This window comes from Pan troglodytes, chromosome 1 (genome assembly GCF_028858775.2).
Source record: "Pan troglodytes isolate AG18354 chromosome 1, NHGRI_mPanTro3-v2.0_pri, whole genome shotgun sequence".
Classification (NCBI taxonomy): domain Eukaryota; kingdom Metazoa; phylum Chordata; class Mammalia; order Primates; family Hominidae; genus Pan; species Pan troglodytes.
Genome location: NC_072398.2, coordinates 222,327,332 through 222,346,052, shown reverse-complemented (window position 1 = coordinate 222,346,052; position 18,721 = coordinate 222,327,332). Strand labels below are relative to the sequence as shown.

The following is an 18,721-nucleotide window of genomic DNA, read 5'->3' as shown; positions in this document are numbered from 1 at the left end:
AATTGCCTTAAGTTCAAAAATATTTACGTCAAAGAGGTATATTTTGGGGGGACATATTCTGGTTTCCTTCATGGGGATCAAAGAGAACAATATGTAAGGCACATCTTAGTGCTTGACAACTTGGCATGCCTCCATTCTCCCGGCAGCATCTTGCATAGTAAAAAGCATGATTTGAATTGCTGTCAGCAAATACATATTCAATGAAGAATTCCTTTGGAAGATGCAAAACCATTCGTCATCTGGCTGTTTCTTGAAACAAACTCTAAAGACCAGAGGGCAGCGTTGAAAGTGCAGCCTAGCAAAAGCATGGTTAGGGCCAGGTGTTAGGAAACCTCAGGACGGGCTGCTCACTCGGCCGTCAGAGTTCCTTCTGAAACGTCCGTTTGTCTTCTGGCTCTTGGCATCCTTGAAACAGGCTAGAGACCGCTGCTAAGGCTCAGTGATCTGAGCCTGGGGTAAGCAAGAGGCTGTGAGCCTCAGACACTCCACTAGAAAGGATATTAGTGTGCATTCCTGGGGACAGGCCCAACGTTCCTTCCAAAAGGGACCTGTGGTCCTTCCTGGCTCCTCTGCAAGTGTCCACTGGAGAATACAGAACCTGCAGCCTGCATCTTAGAAAACCTGGACCAGGCCGGGCGCAGTGGCTTATGCCTGTAATCCCAGCACTTTGGGAGGCTGAGGCAGGCAGATCACCCGAGGTCTGAGTTTGAGACCAGCCTGGCCAACATGGTGAAACCTCGTCTCTACTAAAAAATACAAAAATTAACCAGCCATGGTGGCACGCATCTGCAGTCCCAGCTACTTGGGAGGCTGAGGCACGAGAATCGCTTGAACCTGGGAGGCCAAGGTGGCAGTGAGCCAAGATCATGCCACTGCACTCCAGCCTGGGTGACAGAGCAAGACCCTGTCTCAACAAACAAACAAACAAAAAAAGCAAAAACAAAAAAAACTGGAACAATTTAGCAAGCCACTCCATCTTACCCAAGCCCTCTCCCCTTTCCTGGCTGGAATAATGGCCTCTGGGCCTCTCTCTCTCTCTTTTTCTTTTTTTTTCAAAGCAGAATCTCACTCCGTCACCCAGGCTGGAGTGCAGTGGCACAGTTATGGCTCACTGCAGTCTCAACCTCCAGGGCTCAGGTGATCCTCCCACCTCAGCCTCCCGAGAATCTGGAACTACAGGTGCACACCACTAAACCCGGCTAATTTTTTCTATTTTTTTGTAGAGACTGGGTTTTGCCATATCACCCAGGCTGGTCTCAAACTCCTGGCCTCAAGGGATCCTCCAGCCTCGTCCTCCCAAAGTGCTGGGACTACAGGCCTGAGCCATCATGCCTGGCCTGGGCCTCTGCTTATTGCAGCCTCTGGAGCCAGCACGGGGCCCAAGGTGGTCCTGAGAGGCCCAGGCATCTCTTGGGTAGAAAAAGTCCTTCCCTAAGCCTCAGATCCCTCATCTGTCCAAGGGACCAATAACAGCTGCTTTACCTCCCAGGCTGGATTGAAGAGGGTCCTTTAAGCCATTGTTTCACTAAGCAATTGACCGGCTCACCCTTCACCCTATCCTGGGAGGGCATGAAGCCACTGTTGTAATCTCAGGGGTGGGCTCACCCACCACCCCCATACTCTTGGTCCACCAAAGCCTGGAGGTCGCTGCTGTCAACCCAGGGCTGAGCAAGGAGGGACTTAGGCCCTGGGCTGTCTCCCCCAGCCTCTCACTCATGCCTGCTGTAGGGGAGGAGAGAGTGGCCTCCCTCTACCCTCTAAATTCCTTGGCTGGGCTACACATTAAATTTACATAAGGCAGATTAACAAGAGAAAAACCATGTGTAACTACGACCTATGCATGGGAATCCCACAAAATACAAGACTGGATGAAGGCTCAGATGAATAAAGCTCATATAACATCCTACAAGGGACAGGAAACATTCCTTCAGAAAGGAATAGGGGCTTGGGTCAGGTGTGGTGGTTCACGCCTGTAATCCCAGCACTTTGGGAGCCTGAGGCGGGTGGATCATGAGGTCAGGAGTTCAAGAGCAGCCTGGTGAACATGGCGAAACCCCACCTCTACTAAAAATACAAAAATTAGCCAGGCACGGTGGTGTGCACCTATAGTCCCAGCTACTCAGGAGGCTGAGGCAGGAGAATCGCTTGAACCCAGGAGGCTGAGGCTGTGGTGAGCCAAGATCATGCCACTGCACTCCAGCCTGGGCAACAGAACAAGACTCCTCAAAATAAACAAAACAAAAAAAACAAAACAACAAAAAACAAACAAAAAAACACGAAAATCAGCTGGGTGTCGTGGCGTGTGCCTGTAATCCCAGCTACTTGGGAGGCTGAGGTAGGAGAATTGCTTGAACCCAGGATGCAGAGATTGCAGTGAGCCGAGATGGCGCCACTGCATTCCAGCCTGGACAACAGAGCAAGACTGTCTCAAAAAAAAAAAGAAAAGAAAAAAGAAAAAGAAAGAAAAGAAAAGAAAAAAAGGAATAGAGGCTTGGGATCCTGGGGAGGTGGTACACAAGTTAAGGGAGAGTGAGGGGAGAGAGGGTAAGGTGAATGAAGCTTGTCTTCTTATGCGGATAAAATTTCTCAGGTAAGAAAAGTTAGCTCTGAGCAGCCCTCCACCTGATACTAATACTTTACCAATGGAGATTTTCCTTTTCTTTTCTGTTTTTGAGACAGGGTCTCACTTTGTTTCCCAGGCTGGAGTGCAGTGGTGCCATCATGGATCCCTGCAGCCTCCATTTCCCTGGCTCAAGCCATCCTCCCACCTCAGCCTCCCGAGTAGCTGGGACTACAAGGTGTGCACCACCACGACTGGCTAATTTTTAATTTTTTTGTAGAGACGGGGGTTTCCCTATGTTGCCCAGGCTGGCTTGAATTCCTGGGCTCAAGTGATCCTCCCGCCTCGGCCTCCCAAATTGCTGGGATTGCAGGAGTGAGCCACAGTGCCAGGCCTGGAGATTTTCTTTATAGATAGAAATCATTTTACAAAAGGACAGCTTTTCAGATCTACTCCTGTGCCTGCAGTTTCTAAGAATAATCCCTTCAAAATATGGCGAAGAAGTATATTTTGGGGTGGCACACGCTAGTCTCCCACAGTCACATTTTGGGTGTGTGTCCTGAGCCCCAACACTGGTCACCTCGCAGTGGCGCTTGGGGTCCCTGGGTGCCTAGAGCTGCAGGTTACCCCCTCTTCTCCTGCTCTCAGCCTTTCTCCCGCTCCTGTTGAAATTCTTTCCTGCGTGAAGGCGGAGCGCTTAAAGGCGCCTAGGACCTTTATTTCGTTGTTTTCCTTTGCATAAAAAGAAAACTTGTTTTGTAGAAGGGCAAGCAAGGTGCAGCTTCCAGAGGCACCTGGGATGATGCCCCTCTAGCGGTAGGCGAACTGGGGGGTGTGGGCGGCGGGGGAAGGCGAGGCCCTGGGGGACCTGTTGTTTTTCCTGTTGCAAGTGAAAAGGAAACAAAGTGGGAAGTGGAGTGTGCGGGCTGGCGGCAGGCGGGGCGCCCCGCCGCGCCCCGCCGCGCCCCGCCTCCCTCCCTCGAGGCTCACTCGCGCCCAGCGCAGTCGCTCCGAGCGGCCGCGAGCAGAGCCGCCCAGCCCTGCCAGCTGCGCCGGGACGGTAAGCGATCGCCGCTGGCTGCGTCAGGGGAGGTGGGAAGAGGACCGCGGCCAGGGGCTTTGGGAGCTGCGGCTGCGCTCGGGGGCGCGGGGCTGGCTGGCGGGCGTCTCTCCGGCACACACAGCCCGTGCGCCCTGGCCCTGGGCGCCTCCCCGAGTCTAGCGAGCCGGGCCCTGGGAGCCCCGGGGGCCGGGCTGCTGGGACCTGGGCGGGGGCTGCCCTAGAGGCCCGGGGCCGTCCCCCGTGGGCCCGCCGAGAGGGGCGTGCGCAGCTCCCCGGCGCCTGCACTGCGCGCCTTGCCCGCCTGGCCCGGCGGCGGGGTTTCAGCTGCGCTCACAGCGGCGGTGCGGCCTCCCGTGCGCCGGCTGAGGCGCGAGGATACTGGAAGCGCTCAGCGCGTGCGCCCGCTCCGAGCGCTGACTAGAGGACCAGGGGCCTCCTCTGTACGGCAGCGGGGTCCACAGAGAGCGCGCTGGTGATGTCGCCCGAGTGCCCTGGCGCGGAGAGAGGGCTGCGCACAGTTCGCCGGCGCCCGGGTCCTGTGCGCCCTTCCCAGCCTGGGCAAGTGGGGAGCGGAGCTGCAGAGGGGCCGGGGTGGAAGTTTTCGGGGCTTCCTCCCGGCTCGTGGACCCGCGCCCCGCCTCCCAGTCCCGGGCCTCCCGCGTTGCTCGCCGCGTTTGCTGCAGCGGCGCAGGCGAGATCAGCTCCGGATCTGCGGCCGAGCCGGGGTTACGCCGGCAAAACCGCCCCCAGCTTTGCATTTCCGGACTTTTTAAAAAAATACTCTTACCCGTAATTCAGCCTGAATGAGGCTTTTTAAAAAAATCGAGTTTCCTGTTTTTATTTAGGCTTCCTCATTTGCACCTCCTCCTTTGAGGTAGAGAAGAGGAGAACTGGGACGACCTTTCGTGGGCACCAGGATGGGGGCGTTGCAGGGCGGGGAGACGGGGGTCCAGAGAACCGGGGAAGGGCCGCTGGGAGGTCCCGAAAAGTGCGCTGTGGGTGGGGCGAGGGTGAAGCAGGTAGGGACGAGATTTCCGGGGTCGCGGGTGGGGGGCGCCCTGGAGCGGCCAAGGTGCAGGGTCCTCGCGTGGCACCCTTGGGATCTGCCCAGTTTGCGGATGGAGCGCGGGGCTGATCGGGCAGGTCTCACTTGTGCAGGTGTTCCCTGGAAGGTGGGACCTGCAGATCTTGAACCCCACCAGATTCCATCAAGGGGGCTTCTTCCCGCCGATTCCTGAGAAGTCCTATCTCTGAGATGCTGGGCACAGCCGCACGTGGATGTGGGCGGGTGTGCCGTGGGTTGGAGTGGGAAGGGGCAATTATTCCTCTCTCAGGGCTCTCGGAGGGGAAGGTTTACTGCTCCCTAAGGACTTTGAAACCAAGGGCTAACCCCCTGCTCTCTTCCAGGAGAGTGGGATACCGCCCGGGTGCCTGACGGTGCCTTGGTGTTCTTGACAATTGAATGGTACCATCGGGACATTACTCCCCAAAGAACTGGTCGTTCTTACCTAGGTGATTTCAGTTGGACAACTGTAGGAGCTGAGTGGTGGTGTCTTCATTTTACAGTTAAGGAAACGAAGGCTCAGAAAAGTTAAATAACTCACCAAGCCACACAGTTTACAAGCAGTTTCTCCAGAATCCCAGCTCTTTCCGACGCCAGCACGTTAATCATCTGGGGGTGCCGTTGCTTGCGGGGGGAAGGAGAATGTCCTAGTAATTCTCTTGGGGGGGATTTGGAGGGGATGACTTTTCAGAGAGGCACCCTCTAAGATACCCTTGAGACTCCTCTGTAACACCCGCTGCTGCTATTCACACCCCCTCCCCAATTTGATTGATGTGTTGAGTGGGGCGGAAGGTTCTTTTGGTTGATGAGGAAGGTTCTTTTGGTTGATGAGGAAGGTTCTTTTGGTTGATGAGGCTGCGACCAAACGCAAGGAGATATAAATAGAGCTTTCTCTTTGGCTCTCTCTAGAGCAGAAATGCCAACCCCTTAGCATTTCCATGGCCTGCTGGAGTTTCATTTCTTGATATTAGGATTCCAGCCATCTTGGCTGGTGAGAGGCCTGCTGGCGGCTTCCTGGGCTTGGTCCTCTTTTGGTACTTTCACAGAATGATGGAAGACACTGGAGTGGGCTGGAGGAGTGCGCTTAAAACCCAGTTGTGGCTGAGAGCGGTAGCTCATACCTGTCATCCCAGTGCTTTGGGAGGCCCAGACGGGAGGATCACTTGAAGCCAGGAGTTCAAGGTTGCAGTAAGCTATTACAGTGCCACTGCACTCCAGCCTGGGTGACAGAGCAAGAGCCCATCTCTGAGAAACATAATACAACAACCCAGTTGCCTGCTCCAGAGACAACTAAGCTAGCCTCCTTCTGAGCCCCACTTCCCCCACCCTTCAGCCCCTGTTCAGAAACAGACTACATTGGCCACACTACTCACTTAGATGTTTCTGGAATTAGGGCACGTGCCCCAGAGGTACTCCCGACCACGCAGATGTCCCCTTCTGGCAGGAAAAGCGCGTTTCTGCGTTTCTGCAGCCTCAGTCCACGCCGCCAGGTCTTTGCACTAAGCTGTGGGCTCCGTTTCTCCTGCGATACTATGTTTAGCAAGTATTTCCTGAGATCACACGGGGGGCCAGGGGCTGTGCTAAGAACAGGGCAGGCAGACTGGGAGGGCATCAGCCCCTGGGGGGCTTACAGGACAGACAGTCCACCAATGGTTGGAGGCCAGACCCCAGAGCCAGTCCGCTTTCGCACAAGTGTCCGATGGAATTCATGGAGGTGGGAGTGGGGATGGTGAGAGTCGGTTCCTGCTTCACCTTGTTTTACTTAAATTGCACAGTGAAAGGGAGAAGTGAATGTGCAACGGATGAAGCAATTCCCCTTTGGCTGGGTTATTTTCAAAACCATTTTTGTGTAGAGAGCAGTTCCCGCCCTCCCTGAGGCCAGCTGCCGGTGTGGGCCTGATGGTGGGGTTTGGGGCCCCAGCAAATGTTTCCTTAACGTGGGACCTTCAGAAGGCTCTTTCAGGCTGGGCGCGGTGGCTCACGCCTGTAATTCCAGCACTTTGGGAGGCCGAGGTGGGTGGATCACTTGAGGTCAGGAGTTCAAGACCATCTTGGCCAACATGGTGAATATCTGTCTCTACGAAAAATGCAAAAAAAAAAAAAATTAGCTGGGCGTGGTGATGAGCACCTGTAATCCCAGCTACTTGGGAGGTGGAGGCAGGAGAATCGCTTCAATCCGGGAGGTGGAGGTTGCAGTGTGCTGAGATTGTGCCACTGCACTCCAGCCTGGGCAACAGAGTGAGACTACATTTCAAAAAAAAAAAAAAAAAGAAAGAAAAAAAAGCTCTTTCAGCCAGGAGGGTGGCTTCAGCTACTCCCCAGGGGACAAGTGTGTTTTTCAGCAAAGCTGTTAGAGAAGATGGTCTAGAAGCAGTACCCCAGGATGGAGGAGATAAGGAAGGGCCCTATCCACTGGAGGATGGCAGAGCCTGGCTTGTTTGAAAGGGAGGAAAATATTGTCATCTTGGTACCGGTGACAGTGTTTCATAAATAGCGAAGGTGGCAAAACGCCACCTCTCTCCCTACAGTTAACGCTAAGACTGAATTGTCTTTAGTTTGGTTGGTGGAAATCCCCGGCAATCATAGCAGAAATGCTGCTAGTTTCAAGATGGAAAAAATAAAAAACCCAGGAACCCCCCGCCCCCCCTTTTTTATTGCAGCTAAACACTGTGACTTGCTGTAGGTCCTACCAAAATAATGGGCCATTCTCCCCTCCCTGAGGGCCAGCACAGTCCCTAGGGCCTGTGAAAGTTCCCCTTCCAGCTGCACTGGCTGGATATGCGTGAAACTCCCCTCCCTCCCCAGAAGTCACAACCTTACCACCTCGGATAAGGGTCAGGGCTCCTGGAAATGGGTCCCTTTTCCTATTACTTTCTTTCTTTTTTCTTCTTCTTTTTTTTTTTTTTTTTTTTTGAGATGGAGTCTCGCTTTGTCGCCCAGGCTGGAGTGCAATGGTGTGATCTCGGCTCACTGCAACCTCTGCCTCCCAGGTTCAAGCGATTCTCCCACCTCAGCCTCCTGAGTAGCTGGGATTACAGATGTGCGCCACTATGGCCAGCTATTTTTAGTATTTTTAGCAGTGACAGTGTTTTGCCATGTTGGCCAGGCTGGTCTCGAACTCCTGACCTTAGGTGATCTGCCCACCTTGGCCTCCCAGAGCGCTAGGATTAAAGGCGTGAGCCACCATGCGCGGCCTTCCTATTACATTCTGAGCACAGGGGGAGTGATCAGAGTGAAGGGTGTGGCATTTCCAAAGTGGTGTTTCAGTTGGCTTCTGTTTCACTCATATTGGGGGAAATTGCTTCCACTTAGAGAAAATGCCGGAAGAGTGGGCGGTGCCAGGAGTAGGGTGGGGGAGGAGGAGATGCAGAAAGGGATAGACCTATTTGGGATTTTTGGTCCTGGAGGGATGCTGTACGGGTTAAGTATCCCTTATCCAAAATGCTTGGGACCAGAAATGGGGTGGAGTTTGGATTTTGGAATATTTGCATTATATGCTTACCAACTGACCATTCCAAATCCAAATATCTGACATCCGAAATGCTCCAAGGAGCTTTGTATTTGATCATGATGGCACTCAAAAATTTTGGATTTTGGAACGTTGTAGATTTCAGATTTGGGATGCTCAACCAGTGTTAACCTCCTGTGGTTGCTGTAACAAATGACCTCAAACTTTGTGGCTTAAAACAGAAACGTGCATGCTTATAGTTTCAGCTACTTGGGAGGCTGAGGTGGGAGGATCACTTGTGCCCAGGAGTTTGAGGCTGCAGTGAGCCATGATTGAGCCTGTGAGTAGCCATGGCACTACAACTTGGGCAACATTGCGAGATCCTGTCACTAAAAGAAAACAACAGCAATGGGCTGGGTGTGATAGCTAACGCCTGTAATCCCAGCACTTTGGGAGGCTGAGGCAGGTAGATCACCTGAGGTCAGGAGTTCAAGACCAGCCTGGCCAACATGGTGAAGCCCCGTCTCTACTAAAAATTCAAAAATTAGCCAGGCGTGGTGGCACGTGCCTGTAGTCCCAGCTATTCGGGAGGCTGAGACAGGAGAATTACTTGAACCCAGGAGGCAGAGGTTGTAGTGAGCTGAGATTGTGCCACTGCACTCCAGCCTGGGTGACAGAGCGAGACTCCATCTCAAAAAAAAAAAAAAAAAAAAAAAGTATTCTCTCACAGTTCTGGAGGCCAGAAGTTAAAAATTAAGGCATCAGCAAGGCCTCGCTCCCTCTGGGGGCTGTAGGGGGAGAATCCTTCTTTGCTCTTCCTTCTGGGGGCTCCAGCGTATCTTGGCCTGTGGCTGCATCACTCCAGTCTCTGCCTCCGTCTTCACAAGGGCATCTCCTCCATGTGTCTAGGTCTCCGTCTGTCTCTTTTAAGGACACTTCTTGTTGGATTTAGGGCTCCCTCAGATAATTCAGATAGAAATCATTTCAGGATCCTTAACTTACTTACATCTGCAAAGACCCATTTTCCACATTATTATTTTTCCAGATAATGTCCAGGTCCTGGGGGTTAAGACCTATCTTTGTGGGGGCCACCATTCAGCCCGCTTACAGATAAACAGGAATGTCTTTCTGTATTTTCTGGGGACGGTGGGAAGTGCGGTTATCTTTGCAGGGAAGCCGCCCTGTTCTGCCACTTTCCCCTGGGTGACTTTAGGCAAAGATGTCAGAGTCCCTGGTGGTCTCTGCTGGACCATTGACCCCAGCCTCCTTCCTGCTTTCCGTTCCCCAACTTTTATGAACTGGCAGTCCCCACCCCACCCCCAACCTCCTGGGGTCCCAGGAGCAGAAAACTTCTGGAGCTCAGGAGGAGAAATGCTTCTCTTACTTTCCCCAACAAACTCCTCCCTCTTTATCTTCAACAACAGTCCCTGCCCTCCGCAGCCCATTCCCAGCCCAGGGCTACTCTCTCTCTCTCTGAGGTCACACAGCCCCTCACATTTTGAAATTTCATCTGTTGGGCAGAGGTGGGGGAGGGCTCAGATGGTGACACAGACACTGCTCTGTTCCCACCTCTTACCCCAGGACATGGTATGGGGCTGGTGGCACTGGGAGGGGTTTGGGGAGCCCCATTAATCATTGAAGTTTGTAGGAGGGGTGGATAAGGACATGGGAGAATGATTGGGTGAGGTGCTCCAGGGCTTTCTGGAAGGGCTGGGCCCCCCCCTTGCATCAGCCACAGTGGGGGCATTGCTCTTTTCTATGTTGGTCATGAAATCTGGAAGAAGTGCTTTCTTACCAATAGAGAAGCATAATCAGCCTTGTTTTTGAAACTTTGGAAAACCATTTATGGCTGGGCATGGTGGTTCATGCTTGTATTCCTAATGCTTTGGGAGGCTAAGGAAGGAGGATCACCTGAGCCCAGGAGTTTGAGACGAGCCTGGGCAACATAGTAAGACCTCCATCTCTGCAAAAAATAAAAATAAATTAGCTGGGCCTTGTGATGCACGCCTGTAGCCCCAGCTATGTGGAAGACTGAGGTGGGAGGATTACTTGAGTCCAGGAGTTCAAGGCTGCAGTGAGCTATGGTTGCAACACTGCACTCTAGCCTGCGTGACAGAGTGAGACCCTGTCTCAAAAAAAAAAAAAAAGTCATTTATGTCCAGGTGAGGGTGGGGCTGGGTGAGGTGGTGGTTTTAGGGGGATTGCCACATGGGAGAAAATGTACTGTCTTTGGAGTCAGCTGAACTGGGTTTTTTCCCAGCCACATTTTTTTTTTTTTTTGGTGAGGCAGAGTCTCCCTGTGTCACCCAGGCTGGAGTGCAGTGGTGGGATCTTGGCTCACTGCAACCTCTGCCTCCAAGGTTCAGGAGATTCTCCTGCCTCAGCCTCCCGAGTAGCTGAGATTACAGGCACATGCCACTATACCTGGCTAATTTTTGTATTTTTAGTAGAGACAGGGTTTCGCCATATTGGCCAGGCTGGTCTCAAACTCCTGACCTCAGGTGATCTACCTGCCTCGGCCTCCCAAAGTGCTGGGCCTGGCCACCAAGCCACTTTTTATCTGCTGGGTGACCTTGGGCAAGTCACTTAACCCATCAGAACCTCAGAGTCCAGTTGTAACACTGAGACAGCAATACCTATCTGTTAGTCTTGAGGATTTTGTATATTATCCTGTGTAAAGTGCCAGGCACATAGCAATCCATGCAGTGTCTGCAAAGGAGCTGGTGTGGAGTGGATTAGAAACAGAAGTCATTTATCATCATCCCTCCAGCCCAACACAGCGGTTGCCCATTTGGGTATCCTTTCCATTAACTTCTTTTGGATGTGCATTTTAACTTAGTTGTAATTATGAGAACACATGGACACAGGGAGGGGAACAACACACACTGAGGCTTGTGAGGGTGGGGTAGGGGGTGGGAGAGCATCAGGATAAATAGCTAATGCACACGGGGCTTAATACCTAGGTGATGGGTTGATAGGTACAGCAAACCACCGTAGCACACGTTTACCTATGCAACAAACCTGCACGTCCTGCACATGTACCCCAGCACTTAAAATAAAAAATAATTTAGTCGTAATTAGTAGGCATATGCTTTTTATCTTAATGTTTATGTTTTAATTATAACATATACATAACATAAAATTGACCATCTTAAGCATTTTTAAGAGCGCAGTTCTGTGGGATTTACACTATTGTGCAACCGTCACCACCGCCCACCCTCAGGCATTTTTTTCATGTTGCAAAATTGAAATTCTTTTCCCCTTAAACACTAACTCCCCTCTCCTCCCAGCCCTGGCAGCCATTCTGCTGTCTCTGTGCTTTTGACAACTCTAGGTACTGCACATGAGTGGAATCCTACAGTATTTGTCTTTTTATTACTGGCTTCATTAATTTAGCATGTTTCTTGAAGCTTAATCCGTGTGGGGGTATGTATCAGAATTTCTTTCATTTTTTAAGGCTGGACATTCCACTGTGTGTAGGTACTACATTCTTTTCTTTTTTTGAGACAGTGTCTTGCTCTGTCACCCAGGCTAGAGTGCAGTGGCATGATCTCAGCCTCACTGCAACCTCCACCTCCCTGATTCAAGCAATTCTCCTGCCTCGGCCTCCTGAGTAGCTGGAATTACAGGTACGCACCACCACACCTGGCTAATTTTTGTATTTTTTTGAGACGGATTTTTGCTCTTGTTGCCCAGGCTGGAGTGCAATGGCGCGATCTTGGCTCACCACAACCTCCGCCTCCCAGGTTTAAGTGATTCTCCTGCCTCAGCCTCCCAAGTAGCTGGGATTACAGGCATGTGCCACCACGCCCAGCTAGTTTTGTACTTTTAGCAGACGGGCTTTCACCATGTTGGTCAGGCTGGTCTCAAACTCCTGACCTAAAGCGATCTGCTCGCTCGGCCTCCCAAAGTGCTGGGATTACAGGCGTGAGCCACCGCGCCTGGCCAGGACCATGTTCTTTCGTTCCATTCACCCGATGGACACTTCTGTTGCTCCCACTCTATGGCTTTTGTGAATAATGCTGCGCTGTGAACGTGGGTGGACAGAGACCTGTTGAAGTCCCTGCCTTCAGTTCTCTCAGGTATATACCCAAATTGCTGGATCATATGGTAATCCAATTTTTAATTTTTTTGAGCAGCTAGGCATGTGCTTTTGTGGTTTGCTTTTTTTCACTTAACATTGGCTCATTAACAGTTTTCCACGTTGCTTCATAACCTACGCATCCTTTTTAGTGGCAGTGTAAGTGCCATTGAGCTGCTATTGGGAAGCAAGAAAAAATTATAGTCATTATACCAGTCTTAGCAAGAATTATAGTCATACCATCATCCTTCCCACCCTTCTTGCCCAGATCCACCGGGAAAACAGAGGAATAGCACATGGGGATACTCCTTGGTGCCTCCCAGGCTGAGCGTGGGCGCACAGTCGGGAAGGCAGCTGAGCCACCCCTTCATGCCTTTATCTCCCCACTTCAGACAGCCAGCCTTTCAGTCGCCAGTTCTACTTTTTTGGGGTTTTTTTTTTCCATTTTAGCAGTTTTAAGGAACATTTGTATATAAAATGACTTTATTCTTGCATCTTGTTAATTATTTCTTCCTTGTATTTTCCCCTTTCATTTCCTACATGGTGAGATTTGGCTTTCCATTCAAGGATTTGTTCTTGCTTTCTTTTTTCTTTCTTTTTTTTTTTTTTTGAGACAGAGTCTTGCTCTGTCGCCCAGGCTGGAGTGCAACGGTGTGATCTCGGCTCACTGCAACCTCCGCCTCCCGGGTTCAAGCGATTCTCCTGCCTCAGCCTCCAGAGTAGCTGGGATTATAGGCATGCGCCACCACGCCCAGATAATTTGTGTATTTTTAGTAGAGATGGGGTTTCCTCGTGTTGGACAGGCTGGTCTCGAACTCCTGACCTCAAGTGATCCACCTGCCTCGGTCTCCCAAAGTGCTGGGATTACAGACCTGAGCCACCGTGCCCGGCCACGCCCAGCTAATTTTTGTATTTTTAGTAGAGATGGGGTTTCATCATGTTGGCCAGGCTGGTCTCTAATTACTGACCTCAGGTGATCCACTCGCCTTGGCCTCCCAAAGTGCTGGGATTACAGGCCTGAGCCACTGTACCCAGCCAAGGATTTTTCTTTTCTTTTCTTTTTCTTTTTAGGGTCTCATTCTGTTGCCCAGGCTAGAGTGCAGTGGTGCAATCACAGCTCACTGCAGCCTTGACTATATGGGCTCAAGTGATCCTCCTGCCTTAGCCTCTGGAGTAGCCGGGACTGTAGGTGCATGCTACCACCCCTAGCTAATTTAAAACATTTTTTTTTTAGTAGAGGCCGGGTGTGGTGGCTCACACCTGTAATCCCAGCACTTTTGGAGGCCAAGGCGGGTGGATCACTTAGGATCAGGAGTTTGAGACCAGCATGGCCAACATGGCGAAACCCCGTCTCTACAAAAAAATACAAAAATTGGCCGGGCGCGGTGGCTCACGCCTGTAATCCCAGCACTTTGGGAGGCTGAGGCGGACGGATCACGAGGTTAAGAGATCGAGACCATCCTGGCTAACACGGTGAAACCCTGTCTCTATTAAAAATACAAAAAATTAGCCGAGCTTGGTGGCGGGCACCTGTAGTACCAGCTACTTGGGAGGCTGAGGCAGGAGAATGGTGTGGACCCAGGCGGCGGAGCTTGCAGTGAGCCGAGATTGCACCACTGCACTCCAGCCTGGGTGACAGAGTGAGACTCTGTCTCAAAAAAAAAAAAATTAGCCCGACATGGTGGTGCATGCCTGTAGTCCTAGTTACTCAGGAGGCTGAGGCAGGAAAATCACTTGAACCCTTAACCAGGGAGGCGGAGGTTGCAGTGAGCCGAGATCATGCCACTGCACTCCAACCTGGGCGACAGAGCGAGACTCGATCTCAGATTTTTTTTTGAGAGACAAGGTCTTGCTATGTTGCCCAGGCTGGTCTCGAACTCCTGAGCTCAAGAGATCCTCTTGTCTTGGCCTTCCAAAGTGCTGGGATTACAGGCGTGAGCTACCACGCCTGGCCCGTTCAAGGATCTTTTTGTGGTCATTGTCCAGTGTTAGCCTAATGATAACAGCCTGGCTGGGATGAATGCCAGCGTGGACAGTCGTGCCATTAGACTTTTCCCACTGCACTCGTTCAGTGTAGATGACGTATTTCTTCCTTTAAACCTGGACCCGCTTTGCTGGTTTGCTGGCCTCTGTGGTGTCCTCACACAACCTGAACTTAGGCTTCTGCCTCAGCTCTTTGGAAAGAGGGAAAGACAATCTCTCTTCCTGCGAATATGGGAAGGTGCATAGAAACGCCTTTTGTGGTTCTTGCGGTGGTTCTAAGTCACGAAGGTATTGAACTTCATTTTGGCCACTCCGGCTTTGGTGATGGCCACAAAAGGGAAGAGCGGTTCCATTACTTTTTTCTTTCTTCTTTTTTTTTTGAGACAGCGTCTCGCTCTTTTTCCCAGGCTGGAGTGAAGTGGCAAGATCTCGGCTCACTGCAATCTCTACCTCCCGGGTCCTAGCAATTCTCCTGTCTCAGCCATCTAAGCAGCTGGGATTACAGGTGCATGCTACCATGCCTGGCTAATTTTTGTATTTTTAGTAGAGACGGGGTTTCGCCATGTTGGCCAGGCTGATCTCGAACTCCTGACCTCAGGTGATCCACCTGCCTTGGCCTCCCAAAGTGCTGGGATGACAGGAGTGAGCCACTGCACCTGGCAACGGTTCCATTTCTTTATCAAACTATTGCTCTGCGGAGGCTGTCTCTCTGTCCAGCCCATACCTGGACATTATGGGCTGTACAGCATGTTCTGTGGTCTGAAGAAATGACAGCCATCCAAACCCACACGGTGTCTTCTGTTCTGGTTTGGCTCTGGCGCTCTGAGCATTTGCATTTTCCACTGGGTAAGCAAAGCCCACTCCAAGTCAGCGTCCATTCAAGACCCAGTCGTAGTCCCCAGGGCTACCAGCCTCAGTTTCACTTGCCAGCTATGTTCAGGGCCTCCCACCAGGGAATCTACCCCACAGCCCTGTGCAGTGTCTGTCTCTCTCACTGGCACACAGAACAGTTCTTCCTGGCATTATGTGCCCGAGAGGGTGCGGAGGAACATGCTAGATCCAGCCCATCTCTGCACCGCTGTGGGGCCTGTATCCCCTCATTTCATGGACCCAGGTGGCCACCTCAAGGGAGCATGTGGGATATCTACCTGTTGATATCTACCCGTTGATTCCTGTCACCTTCCAAACCTAGAAGGCTCTTCTGGTGGGCATTAAGAGGTCTGACTTAATTTACTTTATTTTTCTATTTTTATTTTTTTAATTTTTTTTTATTATACTTTAAGTTCTAGGGTACATGTGCACAACGTGCAGGTTTGTTACATATGTATACATGTGCCATGTTGGTGTGCTGCACCCATTAACTCGTTATTTACATTAGGTATATCTCCTAATGGTCTCCCTCCCCACTCCCCCCATCCCAAAACAGGCCCTGGTGTGTGATGTTCCCCTTCCTGTGTCCAAGTGTTCTCATTGTTCAATTCCCACCTATGAGTGAGAACCTGCGGTGTTTGGTTTTTTGTCCTTGCGATAGTTTGCTGAGAATGATGGTTTCCAGCTTCATCCACGTCCCTACAAAGGACATGAACTCATCCTTTTTTATGGCTGCACAGTATTCCATGGTGTATATGTGCCACATTTTCTTAATCCAGTCTATCATTGATGAAGAGGTCCGACTTCAATGCACCCCTCGTTTTCTTTCTTTTTCTTTTTTTTTTTTTGAGACGGAGTCTCACTCTGTTGCCCAGGCTGGAGCGCAGTGGCATATCTCAGCTCACTGCAACCTCCACCTCCCTGGTTCGAGTGATTCTCCTGCCTCAGCCTCCCAAGTAGCTGGGACTACAGGCAGGCATCACCATGCTCGGCTAATTTGTGTATTTTTAGTAGAGACAGGGTTTCACCATGTTGCCCAGGCTGGTCTCGAACTCCTGGCCTCAGGTGATCCACCTGCCTTGGCCTCCCAAAGTACTGGGATTACAGGCGTGAACCACTGCACCCAGCCTACCCTCATTTTCTATAGGGCTGTGTCCCAAAGAAATATCCATTTAATAGGTCAGGTTTGCATTGCCCTCCTGTCTAAATGCATGGCCAGGCTGTTGACCACCGCCCACAAGGGGAGGGTGAACTGGCACCCAAAGCCCTGCACAGATACAGGGGGTTTGTACCACTGTTCAATTCTCCCATCACTGCTGGGAAAACAGCATGCAATTCGGCCCTTAGAGCTGATTTGTTTTTACCATCTTTGATCAGATTGGCATCTTTGCAAACGAGGCATTGTTCACCTTGGAACTGCTAGCCACCACCCCAGCAGCTCTCGTTTGGTCAGGGAGAGCTGTTTGTTGGGCACTACAGAATCCAGCTGCTCATCATAGTGCCAGAGTCAGTCCTAGGGGAAAAGAGGATCCCTGCTCATGTGAGTATCTCCTCCTTGCCTTCCCCAGGTAATGCCATCGTGTATAAATGATTTCTGTTTTATTAGGGAACTCTACTGGGCATTGTCATCCCTGTTAGAGTGTTTCCTTGACATCACCTGAGATGTCCTGGGTATTTCAGTCTTAAGATTATTTTATGTCCTAGCTGGGTGCAGTGGCTCACACCTGTGATCCTACCACACTGGGAGGCCAAGATGAGAAGATTGCTAGAGCCCAGGAGTTTGAGACCAGCCTAGGCAACCCTGTCCTACAAAAAATAAAAACAATTAGCTGGGTGTGGTGGTGTGCGCCTGTGATTCCAGCTACTTGGGAGGCTGAGGCAGGAGGATTGCCTGAGCCCTGGAGGTCAAGGCTGCAGTGAGCCATGATCGCACTAATGCATTTCAGCCTGGGTAACAGAGTGACAGCCTGTCAAAAAAAAAAAAAAAACCTGAGCAAGTAATTTCATGTTCTTCAGTCATATCTATCATAGGGGTAGCTTTGGTGAATGTCCCATGGCAAGGTAGTAAATGCCTCTCAAGTGGAAATGCTCTACTCCAAAGTCCCAGTAGTTACCTCATCTCTGGGAGATTTGGGTGCCGGTTCACCCTCCCCTACTACAGGTGCACGCCGCCATGCCTGGCTAATTTTTTGTATTTTGGTAGAGATGGGGTGCGCTCACAAGCTCTTGCCGTAGCTCTGGTTTACATTCCGCCCAGGGCTGTGGAACAGAATTCGCTCATGCCAGTACATGCCGGCACTGCAGCTTCTATTCTACACTGTGTGGGCTTGGTGTGGACATTGAGATGTCCAATTAATACTGCTTGAGGAGGGGATTTACACGCTTCCTGGTTTCCAATAGTAGTCAGGGGAAATATTCTGCAGCCAGATATAATATCCATTCTCATAAAATATTTAGGTAAAGGAGACTTCTTTCTGTTGAAACATTTCAGCTTTCATCATCCTATAAACCCTTTCATTCTTTTTTTTTCCCCCAAGACGGAGTCTCACTCTGTCACCCAGGCTGGAGTGCAGTGGTGCGATCTCCACTCACTGTGACCTCCACCTCCTGGGTTCAAGCTATTCTTCTGCCTCAGCCTCCCAAGTAGCTGGGACTACAGCTGCCCACCACCATGCCCATCTAATTTTTGTTTTTGTTTTTGTTTTTTGAGGCAGAGTTTTGCTCTTTTGCCCAGGCTGGAGTGCAATGGCACAATCTTGGCTCACTGCAACCTCCTTCTCCTGGCTTCAAGCGATTCTCCTGCCTCAGCCTCCAGAGTAGCTGGGATTACAGGCGCCCGCCATCATACCCTGCTAATTTTTTGTATTTTTAGCAGAGATGGGGTTTCACCATGTTGGCCAGGCTGGTCTCGAACTCCTGACCTCAGGTGATCTACCCGCCTCAGCCTCCCAAAGTGCTAGGATTACAGGCATGAGCCACCGCGCCCGGTCTTTTTTTTTTTTTTTTTTTTTTTTTTTTTTTTGAGGTGGAGTCTCACTCTGTCACTGAGGCTGGAGTACAGTGGTGCAATCTCTGCTCACTGCAACCTCTGCCCCCCCGGGTTCAAGTGATTCTCCTGCCTCAGCCTCTTGAGTGGCTGGGATTACAGGCACTCACCAGGCTAATTTTTGTATTTTTGTAGAGACAGGGTTTTACTATGTTGGCCAGGCTGGTCTTGAACTCCTGACCTCAAGTGAACCACCTGCCCTGGCCTCCCAAGTGCTGGGATTACAGGTATGAGCCACCATGCCTGGCCGTATTCAAAGATTTTCTGATTGGCAACTCGTTGAAAGAGTTAAGCTTTGTCTTGAAATCAGTAGAAATAAATGCTTGAGGTCAGGTGTAGTGGCTCATACCTGAATTCGAGACCAGCCTGGGCAACATAGTGAGACCCTCCCCCCATCTCTACAAAATTCTTTTTTAATTTTTATTTACTTATTTATTTTTTGAGGCAGAGTCTCGCTCTGTCACCCAAGCTGGAGTGCAGTGGTGCGATCTTGGCTTACTGCAACCTCTGCCTCCCGGGTTCAGGCAATTCTGCCTCAGCCTCCCCAGTAGCTGGGATTACAGGCTTGCGCCACCATGCCTGCTATTTTTTTTTTTTTTTCAGAGAT

General features: G+C 50.9%; 2 protein-coding genes across 16 annotated transcripts in view; one reads left to right on the top strand and one right to left on the bottom strand.

The window, feature by feature from the left end:
* Positions 1 to 3,433: 3,433 nt before the first annotated feature.
* The window catches only part of PIK3CD (phosphatidylinositol-4,5-bisphosphate 3-kinase catalytic subunit delta), a 77,565-nt gene continuing 62,277 nt past the window's right edge, over positions 3,434 to 18,721 (top strand). For 5 of the 15 annotated variants that reach the window (XR_010148296.1, XM_063786548.1, XM_063786533.1 and 2 more), the window contains exon 1: positions 3,457 to 3,620. The gene's annotated coding sequence lies outside the window, so the exon portion shown is untranslated. Of the gene's footprint in view, positions 3,621 to 16,445; positions 16,609 to 18,721 lie in introns of all 15 variants that reach the window. The other 10 variants (XM_063786541.1, XM_063786568.1, XM_063786504.1 and 7 more) reach the window with 7 other exon arrangements.
* On the bottom strand, positions 4,417 to 6,933 carry LOC746645 (putative uncharacterized protein PIK3CD-AS1). Its single transcript, XM_001160864.7, has 2 exons — positions 6,060 to 6,933; positions 4,417 to 5,905 (listed from the first exon to the last, which is right to left on the bottom strand). Exons 1-2 carry the CDS (start codon positions 6,296 to 6,298, stop codon positions 5,641 to 5,643), a joined length of 504 nt encoding a protein of 167 aa, XP_001160864.1. The 5' UTR covers positions 6,299 to 6,933; the 3' UTR covers positions 4,417 to 5,640.